This window comes from Penicillium digitatum, chromosome 6 (genome assembly GCF_016767815.1).
Source record: "Penicillium digitatum chromosome 6, complete sequence".
Classification (NCBI taxonomy): Eukaryota; Fungi; Ascomycota; class Eurotiomycetes; order Eurotiales; family Aspergillaceae; genus Penicillium; species Penicillium digitatum.
In genome coordinates this window covers 2,783,044-2,801,246 of record NC_089389.1, presented here as the reverse complement: position 1 = coordinate 2,801,246, position 18,203 = coordinate 2,783,044, and the positions used below count along the sequence as shown (strand labels likewise).

Here is an 18,203-nt window from a genome sequence, read left to right as displayed (position 1 = left end):
TGCGCGATAGATTGGTGTAGATCGAAGGGACTGGATGTTTCCGCCCGGATTAACGGCGTCGCCTTCACGGCTTTATAGATCTGAACGCCGTGAATATTGTAGTCATCGTTAAAAAAAAAGAAACTGTCCCTGAGTTAATCACTAGGAAATTCACGAATCGCGGCCGAGAAATCCGATCCCTATTATCTTCGGTTCTAAATTGACGCGAGCGCTATCAAGCAAAGTCGACAAGGCTCTCACACGGTATATCGGCACTAAGGCAGATTTGCAGCCCCGCTGTATAGGGACGATATCCTAGAAGAATGTAGGGCGACTGCGCCTGCCTGCGCAGAAGTCAACTACAAACCGGCCGATTGACATCCGAGGCGGTGAGCCTACCGTGTCGCGCAATGAGGGGAAAGGCGGTCTCATCTTAAGCGTACCGGTCGGAGCTGAGGAAGACAGGACCAGACGAGGGCGGGCAACATAGATTGGATTGTATTCGCACGATCGCAGAATAGCCGATAAGTCACATCGAGGGATTAGGGGGTGGCGGAGCTTCGGAGCTCGGTGATCTGGATCAATAGCTGAATCAATAGCATAAATGCCTCACTGCAGAGCACGGATGAAGACGAAGAGAAAGGAGAAGCGAGCGGGCGAAAACCCCCGAAAAGTTGAAGGGGCTATGGGAGGGGTTATATACAACTAGAACCACGCACGGGAACGCACACGGACAAAGAGCGCTAAATCAAAATGATCAAGACTAAACCTAAGATGGTAATTCGCAGTCCCTCTCCGATATGGTGTAGTGGCTAACATCGCCGTCTCTCACACGGCAGCCGGGGGTTCGATTCCCCCTATCGGAGTTTTTTTTTTTGTTCCCTGCCCTGACATTGGGAGATTCTGGTGTTACTTCTCTAGTACACCTGTCCTCCATTCCCTCGTCTACTGTGACAAACCCTCCAGAGACAGGAGCTCGCTCGATGATGATTGAAAAATCGCGTATTCTTCAGTTCCCTGCGCTATATCCTCCGGTCATAATTTGCAGCCTTTGAGGTCCAACCCTGTACTCTCCGCCTTCAACATCGTGATAGGGGAGTTGCAATCTGGATCCTTGAACATTCCGAAAGATACACAGATGTGACGCGATGCCTATTTGCATTGAGTGTTCCTATCCGGTCTCTCACCTGTACAGCGCCTACAGTCGTGCCGATGACCGGTCCCAAGGAAAGGGTGTGCGACTGACGCAATGCCCACGGTGCCAGCGGTTTGCCGACAAATACGTTGAATATGACTTTGTCGTGCTCTTCATTGACTTGGTGCTTATTAAGCCCCAGGTAAGCATTGCACATGTTCTCCAGGGACGCGACTTGACTGACATATCTCGAACAGGTGTACCGACATCTCCTCTTCAATCGGCTCGGGCGAGACGACAACCAGTTCGATGTGGGTACACTGTCTTAAACAGCTGCGAGCCACTTACTGATTCCGTGACCTTTTAGCGGTCCATCATTCGCCTAGGGATCCTTCTTCTTCTCTTCGACGTCTACCTGACCTGGGCACGCATCGAGAAGGACCCATCCCTCGCAACGACTTTCCTATCGCGCGCCCCGATCATTGTTCAATACCTCTTCTTCCTAAGCTTGAATGCAGCCGCAACTCTCGCACATCACCTCGCCGTGCGCCTCTTGGCCTCAATCCTGGTTCCACAGTCACGCCGATACAGTGGTCCAGACACCGCAGGCAGCAGCAATGCCAACATCAACCCTAGCACAAAATCCACAGTAGATGCTACTTCCTTCTCCTCCGGCCCTCCAACGCCAACTATGCACACCTCGCCATCCGGAGTGACAACCAACCCCCACACCCAAAACCCCGCCAACCCCCCCGCAAATCCACTAGGCCCAACCCAAACACTGAGCTCACATAGTGAGGTCACCTCTCCAACCGACTTATCCCCACCACCGCAAGGTACATTGATGGGACCACCACCCCGACCTCCGCCGCCTCTGCGCCGGGCATCAACAGCCCCGCTGCAGAACATCCAGCCTCTACCCCCTCCAACAGCCGCAAGCCCAGCAGCGATCAGCACCGCGCTGCTAGTCAGCAGCTGCGCAAAGCTCTTTCCCATCCTGCTAGTAATCTGGGGCGCTGACGGCAGCGGAGGTCTCTCTGACATACCAGCGCACAGCCACACAGCAGCACAGATCCGGACCCCGATGCAGGTGGCTACGATAGCGAGCACTGTGCATCAGAGCCTGCTTGCCACACCTATAAAAACTTCCTCTCTCCTCTCTGCGAAAGCGGCTACAGCATCTCCGCCGTTGGCTTCGGTGCGTTCTTCTTCGTTTCTAGAATCGTGGCTGGCTGCCACGGCTTCTACGCTTCGGACTTCTACGCGAACGAGTTATTTGACTGGGCTTTTTGATTTGCTCGCTTCCATGTTTTCTCTTGGTGTTGTTGACACGCAGCTGGTGCTGCTGAGTAATATCGAGGCCTTGTATATCTTACTTGGCTGTGGATATCTGCGCGCTGTCGCAGTTGCTGTTACGGGCCAAATCGCCCGATGGGCGGTGCAGAGGATGATTCTTGGTGCTGTGGGGGTTGGTTAACGGAGCGATCTAGATGAACACTTAAATGCTTGATATAAAATTAGTTCAACCTATCCTCGGGAGTATGTCCATTCCTTAAGTATAAATATTTACATCACAGGATCTAGGTACTTTTCGGAGCGGATATTCATTGGCATATAGTTATCCCCTCTTTGTGCCTACATGTAAACATGCGGTTGGTGGTGTTGGAATAGACAAGTGACCGTAAATAAATAAAAACCCTTGCCATAGAAAAAGAAACCGACCAGATACTAAACAAAACTATATCAAAACAATGTCATACAAAACACTGCCAAAAAAAACCTTTCTAGGGAAAGAGCTATACAAAAGCGTTTAAGTAGCTGCGAACCGACGCAGGTTCGCAATGTAGGCCAACTCCCACAAGCAGACTGGTACCAAGCCTAGGCACGGAGAAAAAAACTTAAGTCTCCATTCCTATCAGATCCACGGCACATTGCAGCGCGGAGTAGAAAAAAAATTGTGTTCATTATATACTATCCCGAAACAGGATAGGACGAGACAAAATGAAAGTTCCACAACCGACAGTCTTCCGAGTTCAGTTGACAGAATTCACGAAGAACGCAAGAAACCAGAAACAGAAATGCCTCTATTGTGGTACGTGTCCAGGTCTGATGTCTGACCGCTTGGGTGCGATGAGGGGATGCCACTGTGAGAGGAAGACGATTGCTATGTTGAATATGTTAGCATCTTATGTAGCCCATGTAGCATAGAGATAGAGAGAGAGAGAGAGAATAGGTCACAAGAACATACCCCACATCAGGTAACAGGAAACGAAGGTAAGGATGAGCGTGCTGCGGAAAAGGCTGAGGAAAGCAGAGTCAGCAATTTCAAACCTGTAACTTTGATAGGAACAGCTGCTGAGATGGATGCCTAGCATGCAAATAGTGACGCATAGACTCACGTCTGGTTATCGCCCTTTGGGCTTAGGAACCATGCTGCTGTCGAGAGGGCGATGATGATAATAAGGCCAATGACCATGCTCCACCTGTTAATTTTATCGTCAGCAACTGTGGTTTTGTATCTTTGTTATGCAGAGTATCAGGAGGTCGAGCCGTGGTGGGATAGATTGAACAATGCCAACACCCGTAACCAGGTTATCATCAACCCATAGATCAAGATAGGTGTAAAATGTTTGTTTCATGGGTCCGAGGAAGGGGAGAACATACCCGTTTGCCATTTCGCAGGTATTTCGTTATTCTCTTCGTTCGTCGGATTAAAGCGCAACCCACAGTAGAGATCACTCGGTGTGTTGTGCGATTTTAGTGTGGGCGAAGAGGGGCGAGCTAGGAAGCAGTGTACAGAGGAGATAAATCGGTTTCTTGATGGTACAATCCTTTGCACTAGTGTTCTTGAATGTCGGGATCTTTTGACGGCACGGTTGGATGGACAGACAATGGATTGCTCGGTGCAGCGTGGCACGATTAGGATCGGCTCGACGGTATTTTCAGTACTTAGTAGAGGCACAAAGTACTTGGAGGTCGTTCTCGGGAAATTTGCAGCTATCAGGTGTGTTGCGAGCTGAAAAAGGCGACCTGGCGAGTGGGAGTGTCTCCATTGATGTCGTAGCTCCTGGAACTGGCATGCCTGAGGCAGAATTGGCGGGCGGTGGATCTCGAGGTCAAGGTCCCAAGTATGATCTATGCAACAGCGAAGGTGACATCTCTGCTCTACGTTTACGATACAATATGGATTTTGTGAGAAATCGATAGGAGGACCGTATTCAAACTCCAAATGTCTAGACTACTTAATGATCTGTTGGGTTGGCAAAGCAGAAGCAAAGCGGCTTACATACAAAACACAAGGCCATGGCTCAGAGTAACAATCAAAATCGAAGCCAGGCAGAAGGATAACAAAAGAAACATGGCATGCAAAATAACGCTTAAGCGCCCTCACGGATCTTGCGGTAGCTAGCCTAAGAAAGATTGGTTAGATGTTGTAGACATGTATGCCGAGCATCACCGAAGACTTACCTCCTGCTCGACCTGCAGCGCATCTACAGTCGGAGCAAGCTCGCTGAGGATTTCATATGACTTCTTGTGGAACTCGAGTTGAGCGGCGATCAGATCAGCCAGGTTGCGCAGGGGCTCTGGAGTATCAAGGACCTGTTGCAAGCGACATTAGTACCACAAGATGAATTTTAGAGCGCCAAAAAATCTCAACCAAAACGTACGTTCTTCATCACGCTCACAGCCTCCTCGGTCTGACCAACGAACTCATCTTCAGCCTGCTCAATCTCTGCGCGGGCATCCTCGCTCAGGTTATCCAGGTCGCCATGGGCACCAGCCTTTTTGCTAGCCTTGATGGAGTCGAGCATCAAGCGGGCGTTCTCAACATTCTTGCGCGCCTTAGCAGCGAACATCAAGTTAGTGTTGAGGGTGGTGTTCCAGCCGGCCAGGAAGCGGGACTGGATCTGAGCATCCTGGGCCAGACGAGCCTCGCCAACCTGCTCCTCGGCGAGGGCATACTTCTCCAATGCAGTTGCAAGCGGGTCCTCACTCTCGGTGCTCTGCGCGAGTGTCTGGGAGCCGGCGAGGGAGGCACGGGCAATCGCGTGGTTGAAAGTCTTGGGTTGGGGCTTTGCGGAAGGCGGGGCTTTCAGGGCAGCTTGTGCCTCGGCAGGAGAGCCTACCTGGGACAGGAGCTGGACCTTCTCGTTGATAGTGCGGCCCAGGTCATTGAAGGATTCGCGGATGTTTGGAGGGTAGTCGTAGGCCTCGTTGGAGTATTGGGAGCTGTTTGGGGAAGGTGGTGCCGGTTAGCGCCTGTGGAGAGAACCACCCGTGGCGCAGAAAGAAACAGGGATTACTCACGTCACCTGCAACAGCTTCTGGTGGACAAGCTTGAGCGCATCGACGCGCTTCTCGAGCTCGATGTATTCATCGGGGAGCTGGGTCTTGTCATCGGCCTGGCCCAGCTGCTCCTTGATCATTTGCTGGGTACGCTGCGCAAAAGGCGTGAAGTTCGCACTGCCCGTCAGAAAACCACAGGGCAAGAAGATGTTAGTAAAGCGACCGATCACAAGCCAACGGAGGCGGAACGGTGTCCGCGGGACAAGGGGACTATGACGGTGGACTCACCTGAGGTTCTTTCCGAATGCCTGCACCCGATCCATGATTGTTATATTTTGAACTTTTGAGTTAGAAAGTAAAAGAAGGAGAGAGTAGCAGGAAATGGATGGGAGTGATGATGGGATATAACCACATGCGCTACTCCGTACGCGGGTCGACCCTGCACCGCCTCACTTGCGCCACATGTCCTGTCGGGCACCCATACAATAGGTTTTTGTTAGTTTTGATCTTTCTTTTCTACCCTTCGACAACAGGACCTACAAATATATGTTAAACTCATGGTTCCTCTTAATAGCGGCCTCCTACGAGTATTTAATGTCAAGTTTTCAACATTGCATGTAGGAGTGATCTTCAATTCACAAAAAAAATACATAAAAACATTCGGCAATCCCAATCCGGAACCCGGAACCACTGGAATCGAACTAAAATCATGGAATCGTAAGTACTGCTTCGAAAGATAAGCACAATGCCAGGATGGAAATCAGATTAAGTCAAAGTTGCCATCATAGCGCGCATGATGCGAGAGTTCGGTTCTAGAGAAGGTTAGAATCATCGAAGCGGTGTAGTGATATGCGGCGTCATACCTGAGCGCTCCTGCCTCCGGATCTCAGTAACCTCCGCCTGATTGCCTCTATCATCAATGATATCTGTATCGCGTTGCCGAGTGATCTCAATCCCACCCTGCCTCTCCAAACGAAGAAGTCTTACCTCTTCCAGATTGCGGGTGTAATCACTTACGTCGTGGTCGCTCTCCCGTGGACGAACAAGAACCATCGGACCCGTCCGAACGGGTTCGGATTCTCGCTCCCCGATGTACTGCACGGCAGACGAGAGACGAGGTCCATGGTCATGGACTGATACAGCTCGTCGCCGGGAGACTCCCCGTACTCGCGGCCTCTCGACAATTTCTTCGTATTGGTCCACATAGTGGCGCGACCGTGACCTATGTCGAGATGGAGATGCTTCCACAATGAATGCCTGACTGGTGCGGGGGGTGGCCTCGACACGCAGGAGTTCTGTTGTCACCCGCTCGCGCGGCCGCTCCATCGGGGGAGGATACGGGGATAAGCCAATGTATTCGGCTGTTCCAAGAAGTCAATTATAACTACTCTTCCTCATAGGGACTTGGGATTGTGCATGCTGGTGCGGATGTCACTCACTTTCCACGGGCGAAGTCCGCCTGAACTCGCGACTCAAGCTAAGCACTTCATCAATCTGTTCCTTCGATAATGCCTTTTGAATGACGATGACATCCTCCTACTTAGGTTAATAACCGACAACAACACCAAGGGGAAAAAAAACACCAACCTCTTCCTTGAACGGATAACCTAGATCCATGATGGCGTGGATATGAGCAAGGTGACGAGGAACACGGGTCTTCCCTTTGCGCGGGTAAGGCTTCTCCTCATGATGTCTGTGAATAGTACTGCTAGAGCGGCGGTGACGATCAATCATACTTCGGTCATAAACATCTCTGAACTCTTCATCACCATAGTAGTCGGGTTCGGCGATCCTAATATCCTCGTAGACTTCTCGCTCGCGATAACGGCCCGGAGATGGATGGTGAAAAGGCGGAGCAACGACAGGTACACGGGGGGCGATGGGGACACGATCCCGGGCCTCAACGTGTTCCATTTTGCGCCGCGGTATGCGGTCAAATGTGTCCAAGGATGACTGCCGCCTAACAAGTTGTGGACGTCGGAATGAAGGACTTTTATCACGGCGCCGACGGCGGTCATGCGCCACAAGAGACATAGCAGGGGATGGGTGGTCTAGATGGTCATCCTCATAGAGTCTTCCGGGTGCGCGCGCAGGGGGGCCATATCGGTCTTCCTCGCAGAGGCGTGCTTCAAAGCGCTCTTCAGCATGGCGGGGTCTTTCGACCACGGGGGGGCCCCGTGAGTATCGATCGTATCGATCGCGAGAGTCCAGGGTCCCTGTTGATGAACGGTAGTCATCATGTCGAGACATTTGGGAGTATCACCGGATTCCACAACAAAAAAAAGAATGTGTGGACCGTGGATGACGCGAGCGGCTGACTTTCGTGCCGAGGGTGGGGGTTTCGGAGGACCACGGGCGAAAGGGACAGCGATGATAGAAAGAGAGAGAGATGCAACACTGGGGGGCGAGAATGAGGAGAAAGGAGTAGAAAGCAGAAATTAGGAATCAGCCTTGGGAGAAAAGAGAATGTCAAAAAAAAGGACAAAAGATAGGTCCAACGTCAGGCAGAAGTCGGTCAATGATGACATTGGGTTGGTCGGATATTGAATGCGGGGAGTTCTTGGATACCAATCTGCGCCACATCTTTCTACGGGCACTACTATGTGATGCTTCTGTATGTTGTGCCTAATGTATGTATGTATTATGCACTATGTAGGTAGGTGCCGGTGCATTGTATACTTCATCCAATCCTAAAGCTCCAAATTTGCAATGTGCTCTTCCAAGATTCCCATAGCCCAATGCGCTCGATCCAACTTGACTGTCACAAATCGACGATCTTCAACCTCTTGCAGCACAGCCTCAGTCTGTGGCGCACAAATTAGCATGGATGTTGTAGGCCAAGGATATCCAATCGAATTGCTTACCTCACGCTCTTGTTTCCTTTCTCGTTCTCGGTCAGTCTCAAATGACCGTTGATAGGGTGGCCCACGACCTTGTTTTGCAGCGACTATCCATGCTTTCTCACAGCCACCTGCGATAGCCTCCGCGCTCTTCCACCCACTTAGGCGAGAGATGTCGCGAAGTTTTGAAATCGTCCAGGTTCGCTGCATGGGATCAGTATATTGCACAGCTGCAAAAAACAGCGGCACCGACATATCAGTCAACGAAGAACCCAAATTCGGACTTAAGCTTCCAGCTTCAAGGTTAAAGCGTTGTGGGTAGTAGACACCTGCCATGATCTTCCCAACAATCTGCGCAAATCCCGCTGTCGTTGGAGCAGAGACTCCAGCTGCCATCATGATGGCCGGTGGCATGGAGGGATGGATTCGATTCAGCAGCAAACGGATGGCATAATAGAAACCCCAGATCACGGCGATGGTATGGGTACGGTACTGGAGGGCGGGGCCGAACGGTGTAGAGACTGGGGGCGCGACATCTGCTGGCAAAGGCTGGAAATCACGGCCCAGCGCTTGCGAGAATATTTCCATCGCGACCAGGATCTCTTCCCATTTTTCTTCGGCTTCCCTGTAACTCATATCATGAGCCGGGTCATCCTCGTCTGGGGATAAACGAGGATCACGCGGTCTATCTTGGAAACCCGAGGGAAGACGCGCAGGTGGTTGAGGGGGTATCATTCCATACATGGGGGGACTTTCGGCCGAGGTCGGCCCAGGGCTAGAAGAAGGAGGCAACTTAGTAGGCCCTGACGTGAAAGGGGTCCTGTTTTCTCCTTTGGGCTGCATGTTAGGCATGCCAGAGGGAGGGCCAGGGGAACCCCCCGGACCGAAGCCACCAGGTGGTCCAGGTGGCCCAGATGGCTCAGGTCTTTGGCCAGGAGGGCCGCCAGCGAACCGACCCATGAATTTGAATATCTCAGGACTGGGCCTCCAGTCCACCCCGCCTGCCTTCAGAGTTCTCAGTTTTCGCTTACGATCACGGAAACCAAAATCTGTGACCCGAGCGAGCAGCAGCCACAGATGATCTGCAGAACCATATATGGCATCCAAACGGCCAATGCCTGCTCGAGGCGGACACTGACCCAATTGAGAGTAAGGCGTTCTGGCTAACCGATCAGCAAATCGTTTCTCTGCTAGCAACCGTAAGTGTAGACTTACAAAAGTTTGTTTCCACCGATAAAACTCTGGAGTGCATCTTGCTTTACATACCACCAGTATAGGTCGCATTGAATCCGGAAAACCTCAATGTCCTTGCGGGTAAAATGCTTTTTGGAGGGTATCGTACTCTCCTCATTGATGGATCCAAAATCGTCGTAACTGACTGCTTGTCCCATAATGGCACCTATGAGATTTTCATCGACGCTATCCTCCTTCTCAGAGAAAGGATCATCCTCAGAGACATCATCAGGCATCCCCCACCATGAGCCTGACCAGCCTGACTGGCGTCGCTGCTCGTGAATCCTACGTCGATGGGCCCGTAGGTCTCTGGTGGTCTTGGCAAAGTCAATCTCCCGGATCAGATGAGTGGACCCACTAAGGTGGTTATTCCATTTTGAGTGGTCGGCAGATATCACCTCGTAGTAGCCCAGTAAAAGAGTGGCAGCCAAGGTACCAGCTTGCTTGCGTCGAAGGGGGAGGCCAACAGCAGTACCCACTCGTTTCAGAGCGTAGTGGTAGTGCTTTAAAGATACTGTCGTGGGAACTTGTTGTAAATATGCAATGTGTAAGCTGCTGATAGCAAGTATTGCCTGGAGCAGGGCTGGATGCTCCAAAGCCTTGAGGGCAAGCGTATAGACCCATAGACCCTGCTGTGCAGATGGGACAGGCGCCCCCAGAATGATTGATGAGTCAGTAGGATGTCGTTCGAATATAGACAATGATGGACCAGTCGAGTGAATGAAGTGAGCGAAGATACGGGCGGTTTTTGGGTTGTTCAGAGGAGAAGAGCCAAGTGTGGGACGATATGAGGCGAGCACATTTGGCTCGTTCAAGTACGTCGTGAAGGAGCGGAGTTGTCGCTCGTCGCTGTTAGCAGAGGCCATGATGAGACTCAACTGGTTGAAGCCTTCGGCCCGCGATTGATCCACCATATCATCGTCCGAGTCCACGTCGTAATAATCCTCGCTTTCATCATCCATGTATATCACTTGTGGTTGATGGGGTATCTGATTGGGTATAAACTGCTTCTGAGGTCGGAATTGCTGCGGTAATTGCCCTGGCGATGCCTGATAATGATATATCGTCGGCAGCGGCTGGGTCATCTAAGAGATCGCAATCAGCACACCAGCTGCGAAAAACAGAGTAATCACGGTAATGCATACCTGAGGAACAGGGTTCATATCGCTTTCTCTGCTTCCCGACATTGGATTGAAAGCTGGCACAGTAGAGAGATTGAAGGCGTATTCTTCAGCAGTCTGACCGATCGGACTAACAATCTGGGGTACATTTTGAACGCTTGCAAGGGGCCTATATAGAGTGCTCGTCTGATGCAATTGAACTGATTGCTGTGCTTGTGAGGAGATAGTTACTTTTGGCGGAACCAGCGGGCTCTCTGTTTGAGCTATCGGCCGATTGTGCCACATATAGGGTTGTGGCTGCACTTGAGCTGCTGGATAATAGAAGCGAGGTGCATCAATCGGTAGTGTTTGAGTCGACGAAGGAATCTGGGACGGGAATGAGTGATATCCCATCGCCACCGGATCAACAGGTCGTGGAGCTAGCATTGGATGCTGAGCAGCGGCTGCTGCTTGTTGGGGAGGGAGCTGAGAGCCATAGTCATTATGAATCGGCACCCTCATATGTTGTTGCTCTATTTGTTGATCCTGGCCGTGGCCAGTACTGAAGGACCCGAAGATGCCTATGGGGTTCTTGAACACAACCCGCTGAGCATATCCCTCGCAGATTCGCTTGGATTTCACGCAGTTGGTGCATATTGGCTTCTCTTCGCCGCACTTGATCCGGCGTTTTCGACAAGCTAAGAGGTTAAGTCAACAAGGGAACCATATAAGTATCCAGCGTTCTGCAACATACTCAAACAGCCGGTCTTAGTTCGTTTCTTGGGGAGTCTGCGGGGACCTGGTGCGGTAGAGGCTTCCGCAACAGTAATATCAGCTGGAATATCCAGCTGATCCGTTGAGTCGTCAGCCATAACTTTGTATTGACTCAAAATTGCAGAGTGGACATATGCGAGGACATTGTGGGGCTAGAAGGCAGACTGATCAGATATGTAAGGAAAAGCTGCCGATCGCAGATCACCGGCGATACTCTGTGGTTTGTCAAAGGGAGATGTGATCACCTACATATTAGCAAAGTCCTCTCTTAAGTGCATAGTGAGACTGCTAAGGGTCCACGGGCATTAAATTTCATAATTACAAAGGCTTACGATGCGCTTAGTGGTGTACGGTGTTAACGCTCTCTTTGTGCCCCAAAACAAAGTCACGTTATAGGCTTTTAGCCGAGATTTACCCCGGACTAGTGCCTGAGGCACAAATGTGTATGTAATCGATAGTAAAATTACCGATAACGAAATTTTGAAAGTTTTTTTTCGGAGTTGCCGTTTTCTCTACTTCAAAGGCATTGGACATTCACAACCAATAGTCTAGAATCAATCATGTTCGCCGTTCCAGGATGGTCAGTTGAGAGCTCTGCTCTGAAGTCACAGACCCAGGCCGTGCAGCCCAAGAACGAGTCCCAACCGGAGAAGGATGCCCCGAACAGCGATGCGAAGAACAACAAGCGCAAGCGTGCTAATGACCGTGTCACTGCGGGCAATGTGGATGAGATGTACCGAAGGCACATCGAGGGTGCTACCAAGGCTGGAAACCGCGGCACAGAAGCTTCCGTAAAGCCAGAGAAGAAGCAGAAGAAGGAAAAGAAGGAGAAGCAAACACCTAAGACAGCCACCACCCAGGAGCCTACAGGTGAAACTGTCACTACTGCCGATTCAGATGCAGATCAAGCCGAGGAGAAAATACCCAAGAAGAAGCAAAGGAAGAACAAGAAGAACAAGGACGGCGACTCAGAGGACAAGACCGAGACAGATGGTGCTACCACTGCCCCGGCTAAAGAAGCTCTTACTCCTGCTCCTGCTGCTCCTGCATTCCCACCCACAGCGAACCTGACTCCACTTCAACAGGCGATGCGACAGAAGCTGGTCTCCTCTCGGTTCCGCCACCTGAACGAAACCCTCTACACCACCCCCTCTGCGAAAGCACTCGAGATGTTCAGTACAAACCCGGAGCTGTTCGACGAGTACCATGCTGGATTCGCGCGACAGGTGAAGGAGTCCTGGCCATCCAACCCGGTCGACGACTACATCAAGACCATCCACACCCGCGGTGCCATCCCACTGCCGAGGCGAGGAAAGCCCCTTGACCCTGCTAAGGGCTACCCGCTTCCCCGTCGTCCAACTGGAGTATGCACATTCGCCGATCTGGGCTGTGGTGATGCACAGCTTGCACGCGCATTGACGCCCTCCGCCAAGAAGCTGAACATCAAGCTCAACAGCTACGATCTGGCAGCCCCCAATCCGCTGATCACTAAAGCAGATATCTCAAATCTCCCCTTGGAAGATGGGGCGGCGGATGTGGCTATTTTCTGTCTGAGTCTAATGGGAACCAACTGGGTTTCTTTTGTCGAGGAAGCATGGCGTATTTTGCGCGGTGACGGCAAGGGCGAGTGTTGGGTCAGTGAGGTCAAAAGTCGATTTGGCAAGGTCCAACGCAAGAAGTCTCAGATCGGTGCGCAGAAGCCCGGCAGTAAGGCGGACAAGAAGAAGCCCAAGAAGAAGGGCGGCGATGATTCCGAGGATGACGCTGATATTTTTGCCGAGGATGTGCGGCCCTCTGACAATACCGACGAGACTGATATCTCGGCGTTTGTGGAGGTATTCCAGTCTCGTGGGTTCATGCTTCGCCGGGAATCTGTGGATAAGTCCAACAAGATGTTTGTGAGAATGGTGTTTGTTAAGCAGGGTGGTGCACCTACCAAGGGGAAACACGCTTCCGCTCTCAGTGTGCCTGCACATGGTAACAAGAAGCGCTTTGTTGACCGTAAGCCTGATTCAGAGTCTGGCATGTCGGCTGAGCAGGAAGCCAAGGTGCTAAAGCCGTGTGTCTATAAGATCCGCTAGACGTTGCAAAGGGTCTTTTTTTGGTGATTGTACATAGCCAAAAATCTACCATGCAGGACCATTAGGTTATTGGACCATCTCTAGGTTGCTAACCACATGGAAATACGATGTAGTTAAGCCAGAATGTAAGCATTGGACGGCATCGTCATTATTTTTTTGTTGCTCCCGAGATAGATACTAGCCTGTAAATCAAGTCCAAGGAGCCCCTTCAAGAGATTTCTTCGACACTACTCGCCCTCATTGGTTGCCACCCAGCTGTGTGACAGCGTGGCCCATCTCCTCATCATTGTAGATACGGAAACCCTTCTCCTTGGTGACACTGGCCAGCTGGACGTTCTTCGAATCAAGCTTCTCCTCCATGACCTGCTTCAGTGTCTTGAGGACTAACATCTCGGCCTCTACCAGAGTCAAAGACTTATGGTATTCATTCTGCAGCTCCGCCTGCGCGCCTTCGCTTCCCGAGCCTATGGCCTTGGCGTCATATCGGTAGAATGTGCCGGATGGTTCAGCGTGGTATCTAGCAAAGAAAAGGAGTCAGCTAATATGAGACAGAAGGAAACTGCGTATCTTACAGTTGGGGCCCGTCCTCATCGTAACCGGCGATTAACAGCGCAACACCAAAAGGCCTACTCATGACACTCTCCTCGTCATCACCGCTCTCACCGAATCGCAGGGCCAAATCGCAAATTGCTTGTGTGGTGCTCTCGACTCGCAGAGGCTCGGCGTAGTGGAACGCGTGATTTTGGCACTCAACGCGGGCGTGCTCAACCAGGTTGCGGGCATCGGCCTGCAGACCGGACATGGCACAGCCGATGTGCTGATCGATTTCGACGATCTTCTCGACAGACGACGCTTCGAGCAGCGTAGATGTAACGCGCTTCTCAACACCAAGGATGACACCCTCGGATGTTGCTACCTAGGTGAGTATTAGAAAGAACAGTCCTGTAATCGCACTATCCTTGATTTTGTGCTCCGATAACAGTACAAAGATCGCTCGCTGTAGTAATTTGAGGCCTTTTTGGAATCGCAGAGCAAAGTTGAACTGAGTGAGAGGTACGACATACTCCGATGGCGGTGGAGCCTAGTTTGATAGCTTCTAGAGAGTATTCGACCTGGAACAAACGACCTTCTGGGGAGAAGGTGCTATGGAGGGAGAATTGTCAGGTTGGAAGTACATCTAGGTATGTGGATTAATCTCGAAGGACGTACTTGATTCCACGGTCTGTGCATAGCTGTTAGTTGATTCCGCGGTGAGGGGAGACCTTGACAAAGCTTACCATATTCTGATCGTGCAATGAACATACTGAATTATCGGATGGGGTGAGAAGACTTGTTAAAAGAAAAAACAAAACAGTTTAGAATCACGATGGAGAAGAAAATCAGTTGAAACGGAAGAGGAGGAGAAGTGGGTGTCTGAGTGAAGCTCGGAAAGGGAAGCTCTCGACGTACGCAAGAGGTGAGGTGCCTGTTGATGCCTTGGTGCCTGAGGCACTACTATGCCCAAACCAAAAGTGGAGTTGTTTGGATGCCTGCATCTTCTCCCCATTTACCTTGGTTCTGCTCTTTTAATTGATGGTTCATCGATTTCGCACCTTTCAATCTCCTATGCTGCATAATTTATTCGTCGCCCTCACGGGATTATGTCTACCAATGACCGTGCTGCGTATATGAGCGCTCCACGACCCCGCGCCGTCTCCAATCGCGTCGTTTCAGAAACTCGCGGACCGCTGTCGCTACAAGTCGAGAACAAGGATCCTTTGCACCACAGCACCTCAAGTCAGAAGCATACAACATCCCGGGATCATAATAGCATGTCCGATAAGCGCGCCGAGCGAATGGTGATCACGTCACGGGAAAAGGCAGTGCGAAGGAACCCTGTGAACCCTGTTAAGGAATCTATCAGTGCAGCCAACAGAGGCGATTGGGATAAAACTCGACCTAGGAAGCCTGTTCAACTTGATGACGTAAACTTCAGTGCCCGAACTGGGGAGAAGCACACGGCTGATTGTGAGTGATCCCTGCGTTAGGGTTTGTCGTGGAATGCAATGGACTTACTGACCACCACCTTTTCCTTTACAGCACCGTGGAACCCCCAAGCGTCATTGATTCCTCGCTCGACAGCTCCTCTCGCATGTCGTGTATCAGTTCCCCCCCTGGCCTCGACGGCCCCACAGGCCCTTCATCCTCGGCCACTTCGAGAGCTCTCACCCGATGCCCAGGAAGCCGCGATCTTGGAGGACTTGTTATTCGTGTTCATGGGGTTTGAAGGTCAATATGTTCACTATGCTAGCTCATACGACCCATCGATCGAGAAAGACCGCCTCACTGGCCCAGTTTTCCAGATAGCCCCGGGGCTGGACCCGACCCTCCGTGATCTCATCCAGTCCATGTTGAAAATGGCGACGCATTACAGTGCCATGGAAGCATTTTTAGAAACACAAAGCCGCGCTGAATGCGGCGCTGTTAGTCACTCACTGTGCGCATCCATTCGCAAGCTCCTCAAAGATTACCTGATACTTATCGCACAGCTGGAAGGCCAGCTACTGAACAATCCTACATTTACCTTGCACCTTCTTCGTCTCCACACAATGCCTACCAGCCAATGCCTAGCCCAGTTATATTCTATGGGCCAGGAACTGTTGCTCAAAAATGGTCTTCTAGATGAGGACCTCGAGGAGTCGATTGACGACTTCGATGAGGATGTTGACAACATACTTGAACAACTTAAAGAAGGAGGAGACTTAGTACCAGGTTCTATGACCCGTAAGAAAATGTGCAAAGGAGGCAATATTCTCGGACTCCTAACGGGGCGCTTGGCTTCGTTTTCAGGTGATCCAATCACGAAGACCCTGCTTCAGACATTACTGCGTGACGCCAGCAGGCCTTACATGGCCATGTTGAATGAGTGGTTGCACCATGGCGGTATCAGGGATCCCCACGCTGAGTTCCTAGTTAAGGAACAAAAATGGATCAAACGCGAGAAACTCGAGGAGGACTACACAGACGAGTATTGGGAGAAACGTTACACGATTCGAGAGAATGAGGTTCCGCCTCAGCTAAAGAGCGTGCAGGACAAAGTTCTGCTGGCTGGAAAGTATCTCAACGTCGTGCGTGAATGTGGTGGCGTCGACGTCAGCAAAGAGGTCAAAGATGTCCCCAAGACGCTCGACGATCCACGCTTCCTGGACAACGTAAATTCCGCCTACACCTATGCCAACGCTTCCTTGTTAAATCTTCTTGTCACGAAAAATTCCCTCACCACCCGATTCCGCTCCCTGAAACACTACTTCTTCCTGGACCGCTCTGATTTCTTTTCGTACTTCCTCGAGCTTGGTGCTTCCGAGCTACGAAAACCAGCACGAGCCGTCAACGAGGGCAAGCTTCAGTCACTACTGGATATTGTCCTTCGACAGCCTGGCAGTGTTGCAGCACTGGACCCGTTCAAGGAAGATGTGAAGGTGCGAATGAACAAGATCGGCCTCACGAAATGGTTGATGCAAGTCGTGAATGTTTCAGGGGTCAACCAAGATGGCGCAGAAGCGGAGAAGCAACAAGCCTCTGCTGTCCATCCCGCCGACGAGGACAAAGACATTCTTGGATTCGATGCGCTTGAACTGGACTACTCAGTTCCGTTCCCGTTGTCACTGGTTATTAGCCGTAAAACAGTCCTACGGTACCAACTTATTTTCCGCCATCTTCTATCGTTGCGCCACCTTGAGGCGTTGCTGGTGACGTCCTGGGCAGACCAGAACAAGACCACCAGCTGGCGGCATAAATCGTCTGATCGACGGCTTGAAATATGGAAACGGCGGGCGTGGAACCTGCGCGCGAAGATGTTAGTCTTTGTTCAGCAGCTTTTGTACTTTTGTACGGCTGAGGTCATTGAACCTAATTGGGTTGGTCTTATGGGTCGTGTCAACAGCGTTCACGCCGATACGTCGGAGGTGGAGGAAAATGATATGAAGCAGGTCAACCGGACGGTTGATGAGCTTATGCAGGATCATGTGGATTTCTTAGATACCTGTTTGAAGGAGTGCATGCTCACACAGGCTAAGCTGTTGAAGGTACGGGTTCTACACACTAGCGGTGGTCTCCATACTTATAACTATGATAGATCCATTCGAAACTGATGACTTGCTGCACCATGTTTGCTTCCTGGACTGCGGCATCACTTTCACGCGCTTTGGCTTCAGCCGATCCCGACTTGGCTGGTGGCAAAGTCCCGGGCGCTGATGCCAGAGGATATGATCCAACTCGGATTGGAAAACTCGAGGACACACTGAAAAGATACGAGGACCATTTCTCGCGCCACCTTCGCATTTTGATGGACAGGTGAGTTACACCCTTGAGAATTCACCTGACTTGATCAAATGTTCTAACTTGACCATACAGCTTAAATTACTTCGCCGCTACGGAAAGTGTGGTGCTCCTGAAGCTTGCACACTCCTTGACCTCCATCAGCCGAGAGGAGAGTAAAGAGGATTGAAAACTTGCAATCCCTTACGTTTGGGTCCTTTACACCTTGATATCATTATCAATGTAATCACCCCCCGAGAGAGATGCGGGTTGCGTGCTCTGGCTATGGGCGCAAGAAGCAAAGGGCTGCAGACCCGTTTGCTAGCTACCGCCTGAAACTCGATGATGCCGAGACATTTGACCTACGACATACGCCACGGACTTGTGATTATGGATCGTCGAATACCGCATCACCGAGCCAGTCACCAGACCCTCCAAAATGGTGTCTAACCGTATCAAGCCTCAACTGTGGGGCCGT

At 51.1% G+C, this 18,203-nt stretch overlaps 8 protein-coding genes and 1 non-coding gene across 9 annotated transcripts; 4 read left to right on the top strand and 5 right to left on the bottom strand.

The window, feature by feature from the left end:
* Nucleotides 1-773: 773 nt before the first annotated feature.
* Nucleotides 774-845, top strand: Pdw03_tRNA185. Its single transcript has one exon. It is a non-coding gene; the product is annotated as a tRNA-Glu (tRNA).
* Nucleotides 846-1,127: 282 nt separating this feature from the next.
* Pdw03_6002 (Arv1 protein) lies at nucleotides 1,128-2,591 on the top strand (the record flags this gene model as incomplete). Its single annotated transcript, XM_014682997.1, has 3 exons — nucleotides 1,128-1,316; nucleotides 1,372-1,425; nucleotides 1,482-2,591. 3 exons carry the CDS (start codon nucleotides 1,128-1,130, stop codon nucleotides 2,589-2,591), a joined length of 1,353 nt encoding a protein of 450 aa, XP_014538483.1.
* A 607-nt stretch (nucleotides 2,592-3,198) lies between these two features.
* Nucleotides 3,199-3,789, bottom strand: Pdw03_6001 (ATPase, V0 complex, subunit E; the record flags this gene model as incomplete). Its single annotated transcript, XM_066101221.1, has 4 exons — nucleotides 3,199-3,278; nucleotides 3,363-3,415; nucleotides 3,514-3,597; nucleotides 3,779-3,789. The coding sequence occupies 4 exons, from the start codon at nucleotides 3,787-3,789 to the stop codon at nucleotides 3,199-3,201; spliced, it is 228 nt and encodes a 75-aa protein (XP_065958161.1).
* A 702-nt stretch (nucleotides 3,790-4,491) lies between these two features.
* On the bottom strand, nucleotides 4,492-5,724 carry Pdw03_6000 (BAR domain-containing family; the record flags this gene model as incomplete). The annotated part of the gene is made up of 5 exons (XM_014682996.1): nucleotides 4,492-4,524; nucleotides 4,583-4,714; nucleotides 4,783-5,344; nucleotides 5,423-5,578; nucleotides 5,690-5,724. The coding sequence occupies 5 exons, from the start codon at nucleotides 5,722-5,724 to the stop codon at nucleotides 4,492-4,494; spliced, it is 918 nt and encodes a 305-aa protein (XP_014538482.1).
* A 442-nt stretch (nucleotides 5,725-6,166) lies between these two features.
* Nucleotides 6,167-7,651, bottom strand: Pdw03_5999 (Bin/amphiphysin/Rvs domain for vesicular trafficking-domain-containing protein; the record flags this gene model as incomplete). The annotated part of the gene is made up of 4 exons (XM_014682995.1): nucleotides 6,167-6,213; nucleotides 6,265-6,762; nucleotides 6,841-6,937; nucleotides 6,989-7,651. 4 exons carry the CDS (start codon nucleotides 7,649-7,651, stop codon nucleotides 6,167-6,169), a joined length of 1,305 nt encoding a protein of 434 aa, XP_014538481.1.
* Nucleotides 7,652-8,091: 440 nt separating this feature from the next.
* On the bottom strand, nucleotides 8,092-11,446 carry Pdw03_5998 (putative transcriptional regulatory protein; the record flags this gene model as incomplete). Its single annotated transcript, XM_014682994.1, has 5 exons — nucleotides 8,092-8,205; nucleotides 8,266-9,400; nucleotides 9,457-10,559; nucleotides 10,620-11,272; nucleotides 11,329-11,446. 5 exons carry the CDS (start codon nucleotides 11,444-11,446, stop codon nucleotides 8,092-8,094), a joined length of 3,123 nt encoding a protein of 1,040 aa, XP_014538480.1.
* Nucleotides 11,447-11,908: 462 nt separating this feature from the next.
* Nucleotides 11,909-13,429, top strand: Pdw03_5997 (RRNA processing protein Rrp8, putative; the record flags this gene model as incomplete). Its single annotated transcript, XM_014682993.1, has 1 exon — nucleotides 11,909-13,429. One exon carries the CDS (start codon nucleotides 11,909-11,911, stop codon nucleotides 13,427-13,429), a length of 1,521 nt encoding a protein of 506 aa, XP_014538479.1.
* A 237-nt stretch (nucleotides 13,430-13,666) lies between these two features.
* Pdw03_5996 (Proteasome component Pup2, putative) lies at nucleotides 13,667-14,731 on the bottom strand (the record flags this gene model as incomplete). Its single annotated transcript, XM_014682992.1, has 5 exons — nucleotides 13,667-13,946; nucleotides 14,002-14,345; nucleotides 14,494-14,572; nucleotides 14,639-14,651; nucleotides 14,707-14,731. The coding sequence occupies 5 exons, from the start codon at nucleotides 14,729-14,731 to the stop codon at nucleotides 13,667-13,669; spliced, it is 741 nt and encodes a 246-aa protein (XP_014538478.1).
* A 338-nt stretch (nucleotides 14,732-15,069) lies between these two features.
* Nucleotides 15,070-17,915, top strand: Pdw03_5995 (Spindle pole body component (Alp4), putative; the record flags this gene model as incomplete). Its single annotated transcript, XM_014682991.1, has 4 exons — nucleotides 15,070-15,436; nucleotides 15,509-17,493; nucleotides 17,544-17,761; nucleotides 17,822-17,915. 4 exons carry the CDS (start codon nucleotides 15,070-15,072, stop codon nucleotides 17,913-17,915), a joined length of 2,664 nt encoding a protein of 887 aa, XP_014538477.1.
* Nucleotides 17,916-18,203: the final 288 nt, after the last annotated feature.